Below are 17,293 nucleotides of genomic sequence, written 5' to 3' on the forward strand. Positions count from 1 at the left end.
CCTCACCATATGTTCTGCCTCCTGAATGCTAGAATCAAAGGTGTGCTTCTGCACCTTGACCCCTGCTGTTTCATTTTAGGGTCTTGAAAACATTTCAAAAGATCCATTTAATTGCCTATATATATATGTCAATGACTGCTGCCTGTGGAGGTGAGAAGAGGTGAGGTATCTCCTGAAACTGGAGTTACAGGTGGTTGTAAGCCCCTCTACCTTTTCCTTAATGTTGATACTGTTTGAGACAGAGTTTTACTATGGAGCTGAAGCTAGTCTTGAACTCATGCGTGATCCTCTTGCCTTTACCTCCTAACGACTGGATAGAGGCATGTGCAACTACATCCTTCTGTGACGTTTGTATACAAGGAGTAAGTCAGCATTTTGTTTTCAACGTGAAAACTGAACAATAAACTGAGTTGTGTGTTTCTATAAGTAAACAATTCCAGGGCTGGAAAGATGACTCAGTGGTTAACAAACAACACTGGCTGCTCTTCCAGAGGTCCTGAGTTCAATTCCCAGCATTCCAGATGGAAATTGGAATGGCTCACAACCACCTGCGATGGGATCTGATGCCCTCTCTGGTGTCTGAGGATAGCTACAGTATACTCATTCATATACATGAAATAAATCTTTAAAAATAAAAATTCCAACAGCTGGGAACGGTGGTGTTAACCTGCAATTCCAGTACCTGGGAAACCAAAGCAGGTGAATTGTGTGTTCAAGGCCAGTCTGGGCTACATAGTGAGATTCTGTTTAAAAATAAAACAAGTCTAACAGTTAGTGTAGGGGTGGATTCATTAAGATAGCATAGACTCCATTAAGTTTGATTTTTTCAAAAGCTTAACCCCAGACGCTTCCCTTTCTCCTATCCAGCATTTTTTGTTTGTCCCTGGGGATTTAGGTTGTACAATATTGACCTTTCCTTCGACAGTGTGTTAGCTGTGGAGCAGCCTCACGATATTTGGCCATTCCTACAAGGATCTGGAGCTTATTTCCAGCCAGACATAAATACATCCCTTGGGGGCCAGAAAAGTCAAGAGTTGACACAGCCTTGTGCCCTGCCACACACAGACTCAAGAGCGCACTTCCACCCTGCTTTCTAGTGTTCGATTTATTTTTGTTACTGTGGGACCTTCGTTCTTCTTTTAAAAAACGAGGACTTAAAAACTCATGAACTCCGGCCTCCACCTCCCAAACCCTGGGTTTACAGGTGTGCACCATCATGCCTAGCTTCCCATTTTACCACCAAAAAGGGGGGTTGGGTGGGAGGAGAGATGGGGGACGGGGAGAAGGCCCTTTGCATGCCAGGCATGGATTTTACCACTTGGCTATATATCCTTTCAGTCCCAAGGTTGTATTTAAGTGTGGAAATATGCCTAAAGAGAGCCAGCTGTGGTCAAGGTCTCAGGCAAAAACTCACAAAAAGAAAACATAAACCGGTGAGATTTGAGTAGGATGTCATGGGTAAATCCTGACCCTCCCGGGCCTGTTTTCTAGAGAAGGTCCCTGTAGCCCCTTCGTATGAGCCGGACCCTTCCTGTATCACCCCTAAAGAAACTCCTGCTGCGGCGAAAGAGGCCCACGACGCATCCAGAGAGCATTTGGGTCGGCACACCCCGCCACCCTACTAAATGTCATTTTACTTCGACTATAGACTGAACTGAGATCCTGCACATCAACAGGCTCAGACAGACTGAGTTTCAGAGTACCTGAAAAGCAGGACCTGGGCTGGCCAGCTCCTGACGGGTAGGGCGGAACCTTGGTGCTCTCTCCGCAGCTGGACGCCGGAAAGCGCCAAGCGAAGCCCGCGCCTGCGCGTCGCCATCTTTCTAAAGGAGCGTACGTCTTGTCATTCGTTCTTCCCCGCACCGGGCTGGCCACTGGCGAGGCGGGGCGGGGCCGGTCATGGCGACCGGGGAGCTCCGTGGGCATGTGGTGCGGATGTCCACGCAGGGGTCCCAGCCTGGTGCGGCTCCCGACAGCGTGGCAGGAGCTGCGGGGCTGCCCTCCAGACAGAGCGGCGACGCGGCCCTCCGGCTCGGGGAATGCCCGCTCCCCCCCACGGAGAAGCGTGGACCCTACTTGGTGACGCGCGCACCTTCCATTCAGGCTAAGCTGAGTGAGTGCCATAGGCTGCATGAGTGTCTTTGCTTGAGCGGTCTGCTGTGGCCTGGGGTTGGGCCCTAGAGCCTTGTAATCTTGTCCCCAGAAGGGAAGGGATTTAGGTGCAGCCCTCTCCTGCCCCTGAGAGCCTGGAAAGCAGCGGAATGGGGAAGACCGGGCTGACCCAAGACCCTTTAACTTCCAGAGAAACATCGGGACCATGCCAAGGCCGTTCTACGGAGAAAGGGCATGCTGGGTGCCTTGACGAACCGCCCCGATTCTTCAGGGAAAAGGTCTCAGTGGGCATTACTTCCTCTGTGTCAGCAGCTTGCAAAGAAGGCCTTATCCCTTCCTGCTTGGGAAACGGGGCGCTGTTTAAGGTTGAGCTAGCTAGCTTATCTGCTGGCACCTTAAGAATGAGAACTAGGAGGGATGGTGGTGGGAGGAAGAGTGAGAACTGGAACTACCTCTACTCTTTTAAAACTGTGCTAGTATCACAAAATAATAGGCTTTGTAATAGGGGAGTTCCATCAGTGCATAGATAGGATATTCATTAAAGGACGAGATAGTAGCTGGAGTCCCAGGAGCGAAGAGGGAGAACCCATGCAGTGTTTTTTGGAGGTTTTAAAAGCAGAATGGTAAGCTCTTCGAGCTCAATAAGACCTCACATAGCTGTCTATAACTGTATGTTGAAACTCAAATGTGAAAGGATTTGCCTGGGATCCTCTGGTTAAATAAGGTAGAGATGCTGCTTTACCTGGTTCATGAAATGGAAGCTTTCCTAGGAGCTTTCAGTGTAGCAGAGTGGGCCAGAGAAGAATCTGAGGAGCCAGAGCCAGCTGCATAGAGCTGCAGGTCGTGGTGGCTGTCATGGGGTAGAAGGGAAGTCCAGAATGGCCCAATCTTTCTGTGTAGGGGGCTGGGCTCTGGCCTTCCCTGTGAAATGCCTGTGCTTTCTTCCCTATCCCGTCTCAGGTCAGTGAAGTTTAACAGGGGCTATACTGCTCTTAGCCAGAGTCCAGATGAAAACCTGGTGTCCCTTGACTCTGACAGGTGAGTGCTTGCCTAGGAAACAGTCAGGAGTGACTTACTAGCAAAGTGGGTTGCTTGATGCCCTTGCCTGCTGCCTAATTCCCCCAAGGCCCTTCACGTACATCCCAGAACTGTTCTCTTTGAGTGCTGTCCCTTCAGGGATGGCATGGCTGGAAGAGTTCCTGTCCTGTTGTGCTTGCACTTCTAGTGAGAATGACTGTTTCTGCTGGAATCGTCTGAGGGAACCATTGGTACTCCCTGGGACTCTGGGCTTGAGTTCTCTGGTGTGTGGTCTTTGCTTCTCAAGTCTTCAGACCCCTCGCATGTCCTCCTTGCTGTTTGCAGCTGTGCTAGATGTCCCTGAACTGATTGTCTTCCTCTTCTCCTAGTGATGGGGAGCTGGAATCCAGATACTCCTCCGGGTATTCCTCTGCAGAGGCAAGTCCAGAGCGCCTGCTGTACAGCATCAGGCTGTAGGCAGCGTCACCACCACTGCCACAATGTCTGTCTGGTGCCTGCTGTGTGCACAGCTCGATTCCACTCTGCTCTCTAGTCTGCCACTATGCCCTCTTTCCTAAGCAGAGATAACAAGCATCTTAAGATGGCTGTTGAAATTCAGGAGACTGTATCTCCTCAGGGCTAGAAGTGATCTCAGAAGCCCATAATCTAGTAATCCTCTTGATAAGTTCCAGCTAAGTGTTTATAAACTGTGCTGGAATGTTCTTGTGATTTAAGAAGCATTTCTTAGATGTTGCTGCCCTTTCCCAACAAACATACAACTCCTTCTTTGGGTAGTTTCCAGGTCTTGTTTCTTGCGGCCTGGACCCACTGGTCATAGGCTTGCCTTCCAGTGTGGAAAGGTAACCTAAGTCTTCCCTTTCTCTCTCTGAGTCAGCATTCAACCCTCCCCACCCATCTTCCACTGAGCTTGCTTTCTTCAGTTCCGTCTCTGGAAATTATCTGAGCACACCTCCTAGGCTGGTCTTTAGGACATCTTTCCAGAATGATTGTCCCAGAGAGAATCAAAGGGACAGAAGATTCTCAGCCAGGCATAGTAGCATGTGCCAGTACAAAGGAGCTGTAGCAGGACACGATGGCACTGGGTAGCGCTCCTTTATTCTCCTAGGAATCTCTGGCTAGTCTCAGTTTTTGCAAAGGAGAAAGCCGCTTGCACATATATGTTAAGATTGTTAAAAACTAAGAAAATTCTGTCAAGAATCACAAGTCTTAGGGGCTGGGGATTTAGCTCAGTGGTAGGCGCTTGCCCTGGCAAGCTTAAGGCCCTGGGTTCGGTCCCCAGCTCCAAAAAAAAAAAAAAAAAAAAAAGAATCACAAGTCTTAAAATTTCCTAGCGTCATTGATATCCTGCCTGCCAGTATGCTGATGAAACCAGGCTGACTTTGCAGAACCAGCCTTGCCCACAGAGAAGGAACTGGCTGTCCCCTACTCCTGTCTACTGTTCCATATATACCTCTAATACTACAGCCTGTTTTTCTGTTGTCATCCTCTCTCCCCCTTTTGAAACAGTTTCCTCTCTACATAGCTTTGGCTATCTTGGAACTCACTATGTAGACTAGGCTTGCCTTGAACTCGGAACTGCCTCTCTGTCTCCCAAGTGCTGGGATCAAAGGCATGTGCCACCAGAGGGCAGCCCCATATTCTTGAATCTTGACAGGATATCTGGGTGCTAGTGGGGAAAGCTAGTACATTGATTTTTAATGTGAAGCTGGGCGGCTTTCAGTAAGCCTCTGGGGAGTTCCTAACTGCTGGAAAGACACTGCAGACAAATGGTGATCCTGATCTGTAATCTAGGATGTGGAGTTGGCCTGGGGCTAGGTAGAGCAGGGACAGGAAGCTGGGGGATGGGGAGCGGGGTATGACTAGGACCTGCCTTTAGGCGGCAGCTCATAGTACTATCCTCTTCCTTCAGCAGGTGAACCAGGACGTGAGCCGGCAGCTGCTGCAGGATGGATATCACCTGGATGAGATTCCAGATGATGAGGACCTGGACCTCATTCCTCCTAAGCCTATTGCTTCTTCCACGTGTTCTTGCTGCTGGTGCTGTCTTGGGGATTCTTCCTGTACCCTCCAGTAGCCACAACCCTCCAGGATAGGCAGATGGCCCTGCTGGCCCTTCACAGCTCAGTGCACTGGGTACTGCTGCCAGCCTAGAACCACTGGAGGCATTGACCTCTGAGCAGGTCAGTGACCTACAGGTAGCCCTCACCTGGTGCTTCTCATGTCAGAGGTCCCTGTCTGGGTCATAGGTGACAGGTGGAAGTCGGCAGGTTTCCATTGGGGCAGTTCCAGGAAGCCACTTTCATAATGTGGTTCTTATGCTGCTGACAGGGATTGCTAAGAAAACCATTTACAGACATTCTGACTGGTGTTTGGCAAGGTGTTCTGAGGCGGGAGAAGAAAGAACTCGTCCGCTCAGGCTGTGCTCGGAGGTGTAGTGGGAGGCAGAGAACGGCACTTTATGGTCTGCAGTAGTGAAAGAGTACAACTGGGGCCAAGTCAGGAAAGCACCAAGTGGGTTGTCCCTTCAGGTTACATCCTGTCTGTTATGGCAAGGAGTCTAAATGATGGAGTAGGACCATGGCTTTCAGAACCTCTGGACTTGGGACATTCTACTGGTCCTGCTGTCTGGATGGGCTTAGTAACTCTGTCAGCCCTTCACCCATTAGAAGAGAACTGTTCTGTCATATATGTTTATTTATCTGTAGTTCCCTGGCCTTGGAGAGTTTTCCCGCCTTCTTTTTTTTTTTTTTTTTTTTTTTAAAAAATTGGATTGACTGCTGAGGCTATCACCAGAAACCCACAGTTTTTATGATTACCAGCAGAGGGAGCTGCTGGGAAGTCAGTGCCTTCCTATAGTTAGCTGTTTAAGCTTTTGAGAAGTATTGATGGATGAGAGCCAACATCCCGGTGTAGCTGTGTGACTCTGGCCTACATGGAAATGTTTAGACAGGATGGGGAGGGGAGACCCCACTTGCGTTGATGAGTCTGCAGTGCAAGGGGGGCCTTCGCTCTAACGAGGTCCATTCCTATGGCACATTCCTCTCCCCCAGCACAGGGCTCACAGGCTGCAGGTGTAGTGCACTTGCCTAGCATGTGCAAGGCTGGGAGGGAGGGGGGACGCGGGAAATAAAGCAAGCCTGCGTGTGAGCACTGCTCAATCCCAAGCTGAAAACAAACGCAGGAATAATCTCTCCTGCTATACTAAGCCTCTTCCTGGAATTTAGTTTTCCCAGACCCTTTCCCCAAGTTGTTTTATCTAACCCAGGTATGTGGTGAGGCTTGGGGTAGATATGGTTCTCAGAAGAAGGGGCACAATAGTCAAGAGTTAGGGGTTGGGAACACATGTGACTGTCCTACCCAGTGACTACTAGAGACTTAGGAGGGATGATATGCCCTGTGTCCTTTCATGAGTATTAGTAGAAAGGGTCAGGTGAGAAGGTAAGGCCTTCTGTGTCCCTCGGCTACAGACCTGCCCTTTCGACTGCTGCCCAGCAGGGCTTGTTCTCAGGCTGGGGAAGGGTGAAGCAGTACACTGTGTCTACTGCGGTTCACTCAACTGCCGGGCAGCATCACGGGAGGGAAGATGGAACCAAAGGCACATCTGCTTGGTTCTTGGGTTGGGCCATAGATGCTCTGTGCTGTGGTGGGAGTCTGCAACTCAATGCAAGGATCTCTGATTCTGAGCGCTTTATGTAAGGCCCGCAGGGAAGGAGCACAAACCATATCCCGGCCTTCTGTAAGTCTGCAGGGTGGAGGCCTCGTGTGAAAAGGGAATACATGTAGGGCAGAGTAAGGACTTGGCAGGGCTCAGTGAGGGCCAGAAGTGGTTGTGGAACTGAAGTGTAGAGCTCTGTTTCTATTTGGTTAGAACACAGTAGCCTGGACATTTGGCAGCTCCTGGGGGTGGGCAGTACCCCCAAACCACAGCGTCTGGGTGTTGTTGCTGTAGTTAATAGTTAACATTGAGGTACTTGGCTGGAACCGTCCCTGGAAGGAAAGTTCTTGAGCTGGGTGGCCTTGTGTGGGAAAGCATTACTCGTGGAGAAAGCTCAATAATGTCCAGTTAGGAGGGATAGAAACGGACAGCTGGTAGGGGCTGGGTGAAAACACCACCAGTATCGGCACAACGGTGCCCACATCCTAACTGCCTTAATTCCGAAGGCTGGGTGTTCTTCAGGGGCAGTCCCTGGGAAGGAGTGCATCTGAGCTTCCTCAGGAGTGGTCCCTGTGTTTACGCTGCTTCTCAGACCTCTCTCTCGGCTTGCACTTTCAGTCTGTTATAATAAATGCAATCCTGGTAGTTGACCTTTATTGTGTTGGAGTGGGTTTTTTCATTTTTGTCTTATTTGAGGCAGTTTTTCCGTGTAACCTTAGGAGTCCTGAACTCACTCAAACTTAGACCAGGTTGGCCTCAAACTTAAGAGCTCTGCCTACCTCTGTCTCCCAAGTGCTGGGATTTTTATAAAAGCGTGCACCAACGCCACCACCCAGCTTTGGTTTTTATCTTCTGTGTGTGCGGGTACATGTGAGTGTATGTGTACTATATGCACACAGGTACAGGAGTCCACGGAAGTCAGGAGAGGTGTCACATCCCTTAGAACTGGAGTTACGACTGTGAGCCACCACATGGGAGCTGGGGATGAAACCTGGGTTCTCTGCAGGAACAGCAACAAGTACTTTCTAACTGCTAAGTCGTCTCTTCAGCCCCATATATAACACTAGCCTGGGCTGTATGAAAGCGCATACCATGCAAGTATGAGGACCCAAGTTCGAATCCCTGAGCCCTCTACCTCAAGCACCCAAATAAGAAGCCAAAGGTAGTGACACGCCCCTGTAATCCCAGTGGAGGTCAAGACAAAGGACCACGGAGACCTGCTAGTCAGTCAGTCTAACTGAACTGGTACATTCCAGACCAGTGAGAGACCCTGTCTTTAAAAAAGTCGATGATTCTTGAGGAATAACACACAGGTGCACATGCACATACACAACCACGTGCAAACACCAGAAGCCATAATGAAGCAGAAGCAGAACGCTAAAGCCAACCTTTGGAACATGAGGACAGTCTCAGAAAAAGTAAACTACCAGAGCAGAAGGCCTGCCTGCAAGCAGTCCAACCGAGGCTGGAGCTGGCTTCCTCTCCCACCCCTTCTTGTAAAAGATTCTGGAATCCAGCCTGCCACCTCCAGGAAGCTGTATGAAGAATTAAAACCAAAACTGGACAACATCAGAGAGCTCTTTCCTTCCAAATCAGGGCCAGGCACACCAAGGACTGCTCTTTACTCTGTATCCTCAACACACATGATCTTTAATTACTTTGATAGAGCTAGAGGGGAACAAGCTTTATTAGTCCACTGGCCTGTCACTTCCCTTTCTCTGCAGCTGAGAGGATGCTGAGCTAACAGTGGGTGACACACATTTGGTTAGCCTAACACCTCAGCTGGGGCAGACTGGTTGTATCTTTAGTGGATGACGCACCTGGCTCAGAGGTAAAGGAGTGTTGAGAGGTACAGTGGAGTGGCAGGCCTCAGGCTTCACACAGACTCCTTTGTCCTGAAGATGGTCTAGCCTGGGCACACTCTGGAGTCACTAATTCCAAACTCACTATTCTAATCCAGTATGTATTCAAAGATTGCACAATAGGGACAGGGATTGGGCTGGATCTCCAGGATGTGGAGCTGGCCAGAATATAGTGCTAGGCAGAGACACTAAGAACTGGTCTCTACAGTAGACAGCAGGCCCGGAATATCAGCAGATCCTTTGGTACGGTAAGCTTCAGTAAGACAGTCTCATTGGCCCCAATGAAGAGCACTCCACCACGGGACAGGGGGATTTCTGCTTGGACTGAAGGTATGATAGCTGTCACTGTCCCTTGGACCAACAGAAGGATGCTGGCAGAGTCTAGTGTCAAGACTTTGTATTCAGTGACAGAGCCAGGGACCTGGTAGAAAGAAGCCATAGAAGAGTATAGTTTACACTCTGCTCCTGGGTTCTAGACCACCTCAGGGGCTCTGCTGCCTCCTTTCCCACTATTCAGGCTCTTGGCACCATGAAGGCCCACATCTGGTCCCTGGCAAAGAAATAGCTGGGCTCTGTGGCTGCCCCAACCAGGTGGGCTTGACAGGAAATCCAGCCCCGGGTATACCCCATGCTATACAAGGATACCCTCCAGGCCCATTTACTTACCTCTATCTTCATAACTGTGAAGTCTGGCACAGGGGGATCGTAGATAGAGAGGTAGGGGTCATCTTGACTCAGTGTTGGTGCAAACAGCCTGTCTTTGCTGGGGCTAGGTGAGTAGTCGAGCATTTCACACAGGGTTGACACATCAATGAATTTGGGTGTCAGGCCAGCACGCACGGTATTGTCTGAACATGCCATGCATTCCACGCAGTCTGGGGACAGATAAGTGTCATGTAATAAGATGGTAAATAAGCCTTTGGCTCCCCAGAGGTGGGCCTCCTACCCTAGGCCATGTCAATGCCTATAAACTGGGTTAAAATGTGCAAATATCATGGTGGGAAAATATGTGAAGGTAACAGGCCCCAAATTATATTAACCCCTTCATTAAGGACTTCTGCAACAGAATCCTGTTGCGAGTAGATAAGCTGCCAACAGTCAAATGGGACATCCAGTCAGACACTGTGGTTCATGCCTATAATCACAGCACTCACAAGGCTGAACGGGGGTGGGGAGGCTACCACATGTTTGTTTGAGGCCAGCCTGGGCTACAGAGTGAGACCCTGTCTCAAAACAAGAACAGCAACAAAAAGGGAGGGTCAGTAGGGACACTTGTTATGCAAGCATAAATGCCTGAGGCCAAACACCAAAAACCCCACGTTAAAGCCAGCGTGTAGCACATACAGTTGTAATCCCAGCACTCCTGTGGGGAGACAGGAGAATCTCTGCAAGTTCACAGGCCAGCTAGACTGGAGTGTGTGGCAAGAAAAACAAGGAAGCATCAGAACAAGAGACCCTCAAAGTAGAATGAGGATGAACTCCCAATCCCCGGGCTGTCCTGAGCTCCACGTGCATCCTGTGGTCCATGTGTACCTGCATTCACACACAAATAGCTTCCTTTTGTTGCATCCCCCGTATTTTAGGGTAAAAATCTCTCCAGGCAGGTAACATTGGTATGCAATCACAAGTGAGAAGAGAGAGAACAGCAGCTTTGTCCAGTGTGGTTTGGCTCAAACGGATGTCCACTCTCATCGAAGGGGCTTAATGTCAGAACTTGTAGCTAGTGGCAGATTATGAGCAGTATCTACCGCCCAGCTGGCAGCCACCATCCACACTGGCTCAGTCACCCCGAGGTCACCGACCTCGGTCTTTCATCCACACGAACAAACAAGGTCCAAGGGGAATGGCAGTGGGACTTACTACTAAAATGGGCTCACCTCCCTTCAGGTAGGCATGGGGCACGTTGGCCTCCAGAAACATGGCTTCCCCAGGCTTCAAGGTGATCAGGTTCAGGAGGTAGATGGCGAAACATCCGATATCACCCGGGTACTGCTGGTGCAGCTGTAGCAAGAGCTCCCCACAAATGTCATCCATGCTGTTTCCGTTAGATACTGAGGGTCACAGAGCATCCCAAGGCCACTAAGACACACATGGTATCCACAGCTTTACCCTGACAAAGGGAGTCTTGGTGAACAGCCCCTGCCTGTACGTATGCAGCTGCTGGACCTCATCTTTGCACAAAAACACCGTCTCACCTCAGTCACATGCAGGTCCGGCCAGGCTACAACAGCTGGGCACTGTGGTGCACAGCTATGATCCCAGCACCCAGGCAGAAAGCTCACCACTAGTGAAGGGCAGACAGACTGGATGGCAGAGTATGACCCTGTCTCAAATGATACAGGCCAGGGACATACCTCAGTTGGTAGAGTACTTGCCCAGCATGAATGCAACCCTAGAGGGGTTGGGGATTTAGCTCAGTGGTAGAGCACTTGCCTAGCAAGCACAAGGCCCTGGGTTCGATCCCCAGCTCCGAAAAAAAAAGAAAAAAGAAAAAAAAAAAAAAAAAAAAACACATTCCCTCTACCAAATTACAGATTAATTATCTATACTCCAATAACTTTTTCTTTAAATACAAAACCAAAAAAAAAAAAAACAAAACAAAAAAAAAACGGGATGGTGGCACATGCCTGTAATCCCGGAAAATGGAGGGAGGAGTGTCAGAACTGTAAGGCCATCCTTAGCTACATAACAAGTTTGAGGCCAGCCTTGGGTACAAGAAACCTCATCTCAAAGGGAGGTAGAGGGAAAAATTGTATGAAAACTATTTTAAAACACATATACCACTAGCATCTCCAGTTCAGATTTTGACAAAAACATCTCCAGACAATTGTCCAGGAAGAGTCTCCTGATTAGGGACCACTTACTGCTCTTAAGCTCAAAATCTATTATGGACAAGGAGGTAACCCGAAAACTTCATGAAGAGCGGAGCTATTCCCTGTTGACCAAGGACTTCCCTTTCGTTAGCACTTCAACTCCCATGTCTCAGGAAACTGAGATGGTTGTCCACCCCAGAAAGCACAGTGCACAATGTGCCATGGGCCAAAATGTGCCCTGGAAACTGACCAAGAGGAGATGAGCCGAGCCTGAGCTGGAGGGATGAGGGAGGCTTCTTGGAAGGGCAGGGGCAGGAGCAGGGTGAGCTCAGTTTCCTGGAACAGCAGATAGGGGTTGGGGGGGAGTATTCAGAATGTGCAGGAATTACAATAAAGAAAGCAGTGTTCTAAGTGGGAGGATCTCCATATCCTTGCTCAGTAGCTACTCTGCTAAACACTGGGACAAACATGAAGCCTCTGGCCTAGAGAACCCAAGTTTGAACAAGTGCGCACACAGTGCTAAGGAGTCCCTGTGTACCTGGATGTCAGAACAGCACAGGTCAAGGTCCTCCAAGAGTATGCAAGCAGATGAGATGCTCAAAACCACAGCAACACAAAACAGGAGGGCAAGTTCAGGTGAGGGAAAACTGTGACACACAACTGAGGCCGTGACACAAAAGTTACACTGCAGGGACTTGGGGACAGACTGAACCAGAAGAGGGCTTCCTGGAGAAGGAGCTGGCCTATCGGGCGAGGCGCTAGGACCTCCTCAAGGAGCTGCCACGTAAGCTCCTGGCCGAGACTCTGTCAGCCTTGTTTCTCACTGTGTCTGTTGACTCTGCATGACAACAGTGACACAACCACACCCACCTTGGTCATTTCCTGAACTCTGTTAGCACAAGATCAGATATCTAGGAAGGCTTTAAGGAAGAACTTAATGGTTAAGAGCACAAGGCTTGAGTCCTCTACAGGAGTGCTCCTTGGTCCTTTCCGGCTCTCTAGCCCCCTAAATGCAAGTCTGCCCCCATGGGAAGCATCTGGGAATGCCTGGGTAGAGGGCCCTGATAGAATCCTCTAGGCCAGTCTGCTTCCAACCACCTCAAGAAAACCAGTTTGGAAGAAGCACTCAACCTGGGGCCTCACGCCACCAAGACTGGGATAGGAACAGTAGCAGCGATCGTAAGACCATCTAAGTTTGGCCCCTTTTAGTGTCTTGCTTGGTGAAAAGGGCCAGGAATCCTGTCTCCGTGGCCTCATCCCTGCCTGTGTTGGGAGCCCAGGCTTGGGCACTGTACCCACCCAGGCCTCTGCCACACCTACTTTGCTGGGAGATCCGTTTCACCAACAGGTTAAGCTGCTCCACCACCACCTTCTTCTCACTCTTCATCAGGTGGGAAAAGCAGTTCTTCAGAGCAGAGGCCATGGCCCCAGAACCCTCATTCATGCTCTTCTTCAGCTGTGCTGTGGCATCCTCTCCAATCAGTGACTGGAACTCAGGCACCTCTGCAGGGTGGCCAGGGTGAGGAGATGTCAAGAATGAGGAGTCAGAACACTAAGAAGTGAGGCCGTCCCACCTCATCCCTAACCAAACACACAGCAGCGCTATACAAACTGTGCTGTGTAAACATGGTTCACCAACGGCCCTTAGCAACCACGCCTGAGCCTGGTCTTACCCTCTGGCCCACTGACCCTTAAAACTGCCTCATGAGGCCAAGATCCCTTTAGTGCCTATGATATTGACTCTCTATCTCTGTTTCCCCTCTGGCCAGGCCCCTCCTGTTTCAGGCCCAGTACATGTACCCTCAGCATTCCTGCCCAACCTTACTTTTCAGAAAGGTCACAATCTCCTCCACTGGCCGGAAACCACACAAGCCTTGGAAGGGTGTAAGGGCAATGGCCATTTCTGGCTTGTGGTTGGCATCGGGGTAGTGCTCCGGAGCCTGGAGGTGCAGCTTCTCTGCCAGCTCCTGTGGATGGGCAGTGGAGGACAATAATTGGGGTATAGCTACCATCGTCAGGAGTACCAGCCTCTGCAGTCTCTGCTGCCCAACTGCTCCGTTTACCGGATACCTCTGGCAATGAACCCAGTCCGGCATCATGCTGGGGCTCAGCCCACCCGGGACAAAAACATGGGCCAGCGGAGAGCTGGGACAGACTTAAGAGACCTGGCCTGTGACTCAGAAACCCTCGACAGCAGGCACATAAACTGTATGACTGGGGTAAATGATTTTGGGGAGGTATAATTAGAAATATCTGGTCATCCTCAGCTCCATAATGAGTTTGAGGCCAGCTTGGGCTTCGTGAGACCAGTCTTTAAAAGTCCCCAAATTAGGGGTTGGAGAGACAGCTCAGCGTTTAAGAGCACTCACTGCTCTGCTCTGGCCGAGGGCCCAGGCTCCTTTCCCAGAATCTCCATGGTGGCTCACAACCATCCGTATCTCCAGTTCTAGGGAATCTGATGGTCTTACAAAGGCACCAAGCTTTTATATGATGTACATAGAGGCCCTCAAACACATACACTAAAACAATCTTTTAAAAAAAGGCGCTGGAGCTGTAACTCTGTGGTTAAGAGCACTGGTTGCTCTTCCAGAGGACCTGGGTTCGGATCCTTGCACCCACAATGGCAGCTTGTGACTGTCTATATCTCCAATCTCAGGGGACTCAAAGCCCTCTTCAGGCCTCCCCGCACACCAAGAGTGCACAGGCCTACATGCAGGCAAAACACTCAGCCACATAAAATAAAGACATGTGTTAAACAATTTTAAAAAGAGGAGTTTAGACAGACTGCTTAAGCTGGGCTAGGCTTTGCTCAAGAAGATTAACATGGTGGGGTGCGGCTGAGGCAACAGCTGGGGGTGCCTGCCCTGTCCCGGAATTCTGGGATTGAACTCTCCGAGAGAGCTAGGCGGGGGAAATGGCAGATATGAATAGACCTGGACTGGGGGAAGGGAAGCCAAGGACAAACTTGGAGACTCTCTTGGCAGAGGCCAGTCAGTTGTCCACTTACACTTGGCTTCTGTACCAGCATCTGTGCCCGAGCAGCCAAGCTGGGGTTAGTAAGACTTGAATTTAGCCCTGAGCTAGAGCCTAGTACGGGTGGAGGAAATCTGTGGGGAGCTCCCCCCGCCAGCCCTTCCTACACTGCCCTCTGTACCCTGATCCTGTACCTTGTTAGGGTGTGCCTGGATAGACAGGGCCGTTTCCACTGAGAGCACTTTGAAGAGGAAGGGCAGCTTTCCGTTAAAGGTATCTTTGACCTTTTGGCCTAAGCTGTTCTGGTTCTCAGCAATCCACTGGCCTAAGGTCTTCTGGGAAATACGGTTGTCAAGGATCTTGGCATCTCCCCGGGGGTGTGCCCCCATCCACAGCTAGAAAGACAGGAAAGTTGAGAAGAAAGGAAACAGTGGACAGTCCTGGATGTATGAGGAGGCCTGGATCAGTATCAGTACACTGGCTTCTGAGGTGCTGGGGACCAAGCCTGGGGCCTGCCATCCGGACAGGAGGAACTCTACCATTGCCTGTCCAGATACTCAGATGCCTCTGGAAGCATGAGTCTCAACAACAGATCTGTGAGAGCTCAGCACTCATTTATTTCAGTCTCAAAAGACACAACTTTCTTTCCTATGTTTTGTTTTTTCTCTTCTCATAAGAAGGAATACATTTGGGATTCATAAAAATAAAAAAATTAGGGAGCTGGAGAAATGGCTCACTAGTTAAGAGGTCTTACTGCTCTTCCAAAGCACTACCAGTCGGTTGCCAGCACCCACATCAAGAGGCTCACAACCTTCTCTAACTCCAGCTCCAAGACATCCAATGTTTCTGACCTCCACAGACACCTGCACTCACATGCACATAACCACATATACACAAACATACCTGTACATAATATAAAATAATAAGTTTTGGGGGCTGGAAAGATGGCTCAGCAGTTAAGAGCACTGACTGCTCTTTCAGAGGTCCTGAGTTCAAATCCCAGCAACCACATGGTGGCTCACAACCATCTATAATGAGATCTGGTGCCCTCTTCTGGTGTGTCCGAAGACAGTTACAGTGTACTTACATATAAATAAAATAAATAAATAAAATAATAAATCTTTTAAAAAATTTTTAAAGAAAAAAAATTCATGAAAGTCAAACACTTATTTATGGCTAGGAGTGCTGTTACATGCCTTTAATCCTAGCATAGGGGCGGAGAGATTGAGCATTCAAGGTCATTCTCAATTGTACAGCAAGTTTGAGGCCAGCCTGGGCATCCTGAGACAATCTTCAAAACAAATGAACATTCAGTAAGTGCTAGAGCAGCTAGGGTTCAAGAAATAACACATGTTTAAGCTGTGTTTGGTGGTGCACACCTTTGATCCCAGCACTCAGGAAGCAGAGGCAGGTGGATCTTGTGAGTTCCAGGCCAGCCTGGTTTACAGAGCAAGTTTCAAAACAGCCAGGGCTACACAGAGAAACCCTGTGTGTGTGTGTGTGTGGGGGGGTTCCCCAGATATTTTATCCTCCTTTATATGAGACAGGATTTTGGTACAGAGACCAGACAGATTCTCCTGCCTTACCTCTCTACTTCTGTGATTACAGTGCTCTGATTACAGCTTTCTTTGTGCAAGTATCTGCACTGGTTCCAGAACCAAGAGAAGCTCTTCTACGAGCTGCAGCGATTCTTCCCAACTGATCCATATGGCTCGTGTCAGACCCTTTGGTCTCACTTAGGGTAAAGTGGAATGATTTACAGTCAGGGTCTTACCTCCGCATAAGGCTTGTCCTCTGAGATCTGGGCCAGTGGGTCACTGCTAGCCAGTAGGCATGCCACTTCACTTTTGGAGCCCACCTTCCCCCAGGCATACTGCTGCACCACACAGGAAAGTGGGAACACTGGGGACACAGACAGAAGGTCAGCTTCCACTCCACTCTTCAGACCTGGCTCTAGTGCTAGGGAACCAGGAATGGGGGCGGGGAAATCTAAGGGCAGAGCCACCCAAGAGTGACTTGGGAACGTCACTCCTCTCTTTCACAATCATCGATGTTCTCATCTGTAAGATTGGCAGATACGGATCTTGTCTGCCATGGGGAAGAATTGAGTTCGGATGATGGGGAGGGAAAAGGAACTAACTACTCATCTCTCTGCAATTGGTCAGTTCCGAAGTGATTCGAGCGCACGCACCATTCTCCTCTCTAAACCCCGGTGGTACTACCAACTCCAGATCCCGTACTGTGCCCAGAGTCCACGGGAATGATCACGGCCCGCTAGGTCCTGCCAGTATTGGGCCCCAGAACGCGACCACCACCAAGATAGCCAACACCGGTAAACCGCTCACCTCGCGGATTCGCCATCCTAGTTGCCTGAGACCCGGCTTCAGGAACGTAAGCCCTTCCCAGCAGCCTCGGCTTTTCTGCGCGCGGAGCTTCACGGGAAATGTAGTTTACAGAGCCCACTGCCTCACCTGAGCAGTCAGGAGGCTCTGTTGCTCAAAAGCATTAAGCCTAACTCTTGGTTTCAACACTCCCGCCTTCATCCTTCTTTTATCCATATGTAAGTACTGAGAAATCGCTAAGTACCACAGACTGAGAACAAGATAGCACTGCTTTTGTGCTTTTTCTGTATGTTTGGAGGAGTTAATCTAGAAAAGGGAAGTAATTGAATAGATCTTAACAGTGTGTTAAAAGGTAATAAACAGCGATGCATAGTGGCACACTCCTATAATTCTTGTGGTTAGGGATTCAAGACAGAAAGCTTGTCTTGAGTTTGAGATCAGCCTGAGGCACATAGGCCATCTGGGTAAGCCCCAGTAAGAAGGAGACATTTGAGGAAA

At 49.7% G+C, this 17,293-nt stretch overlaps 2 protein-coding genes across 5 annotated transcripts; one reads left to right on the forward strand and one right to left on the reverse strand.

The window, feature by feature from the left end:
• The first annotated feature begins 1,802 nt into the window (after window positions 1-1,802).
• Window positions 1,803-7,455, forward strand: Fam219b (family with sequence similarity 219 member B). 3 transcript variants are annotated; one of them, XM_032911368.1, is made up of 5 exons: window positions 1,803-2,113; window positions 2,303-2,390; window positions 3,073-3,150; window positions 3,519-3,567; window positions 5,063-7,455. In XM_032911368.1, exons 1-5 carry the CDS (start codon window positions 1,900-1,902, stop codon window positions 5,222-5,224), a joined length of 591 nt encoding a protein of 196 aa, XP_032767259.1. In that variant the 5' UTR covers window positions 1,803-1,899; the 3' UTR covers window positions 5,225-7,455. The 3 variants fall into 3 exon arrangements, with proteins under 3 accessions (XP_032767259.1, XP_032767260.1, XP_032767258.1); XM_032911367.1 differs by having other exon boundaries at window positions 1,805-2,113; window positions 5,060-7,455; XM_032911369.1 differs by lacking the exon at window positions 3,519-3,567 and having other exon boundaries at window positions 5,060-5,233.
• A 965-nt stretch (window positions 7,456-8,420) lies between these two features.
• Window positions 8,421-16,886, reverse strand: Mpi (mannose phosphate isomerase). Of its 2 annotated transcripts, XM_032911357.1 has the most exons (8): window positions 16,799-16,886; window positions 16,228-16,355; window positions 14,648-14,848; window positions 13,306-13,447; window positions 12,801-12,983; window positions 10,545-10,718; window positions 9,334-9,542; window positions 8,426-9,088 (listed from the first exon to the last, which is right to left on the reverse strand). In XM_032911357.1, exons 1-8 carry the CDS (start codon window positions 16,812-16,814, stop codon window positions 8,870-8,872), a joined length of 1,272 nt encoding a protein of 423 aa, XP_032767248.1. In that variant the 5' UTR covers window positions 16,815-16,886; the 3' UTR covers window positions 8,426-8,869. The 2 variants fall into 2 exon arrangements, with proteins under 2 accessions (XP_032767249.1, XP_032767248.1); XM_032911358.1 differs by lacking the exon at window positions 14,648-14,848 and having other exon boundaries at window positions 8,421-9,088.
• Window positions 16,887-17,293: the final 407 nt, after the last annotated feature.

The sequence above is a fragment of the Rattus rattus genome, chromosome 8, assembly GCF_011064425.1.
Source record: "Rattus rattus isolate New Zealand chromosome 8, Rrattus_CSIRO_v1, whole genome shotgun sequence".
Lineage (NCBI taxonomy): Eukaryota > Metazoa > Chordata > Mammalia > Rodentia > Muridae > Rattus > Rattus rattus.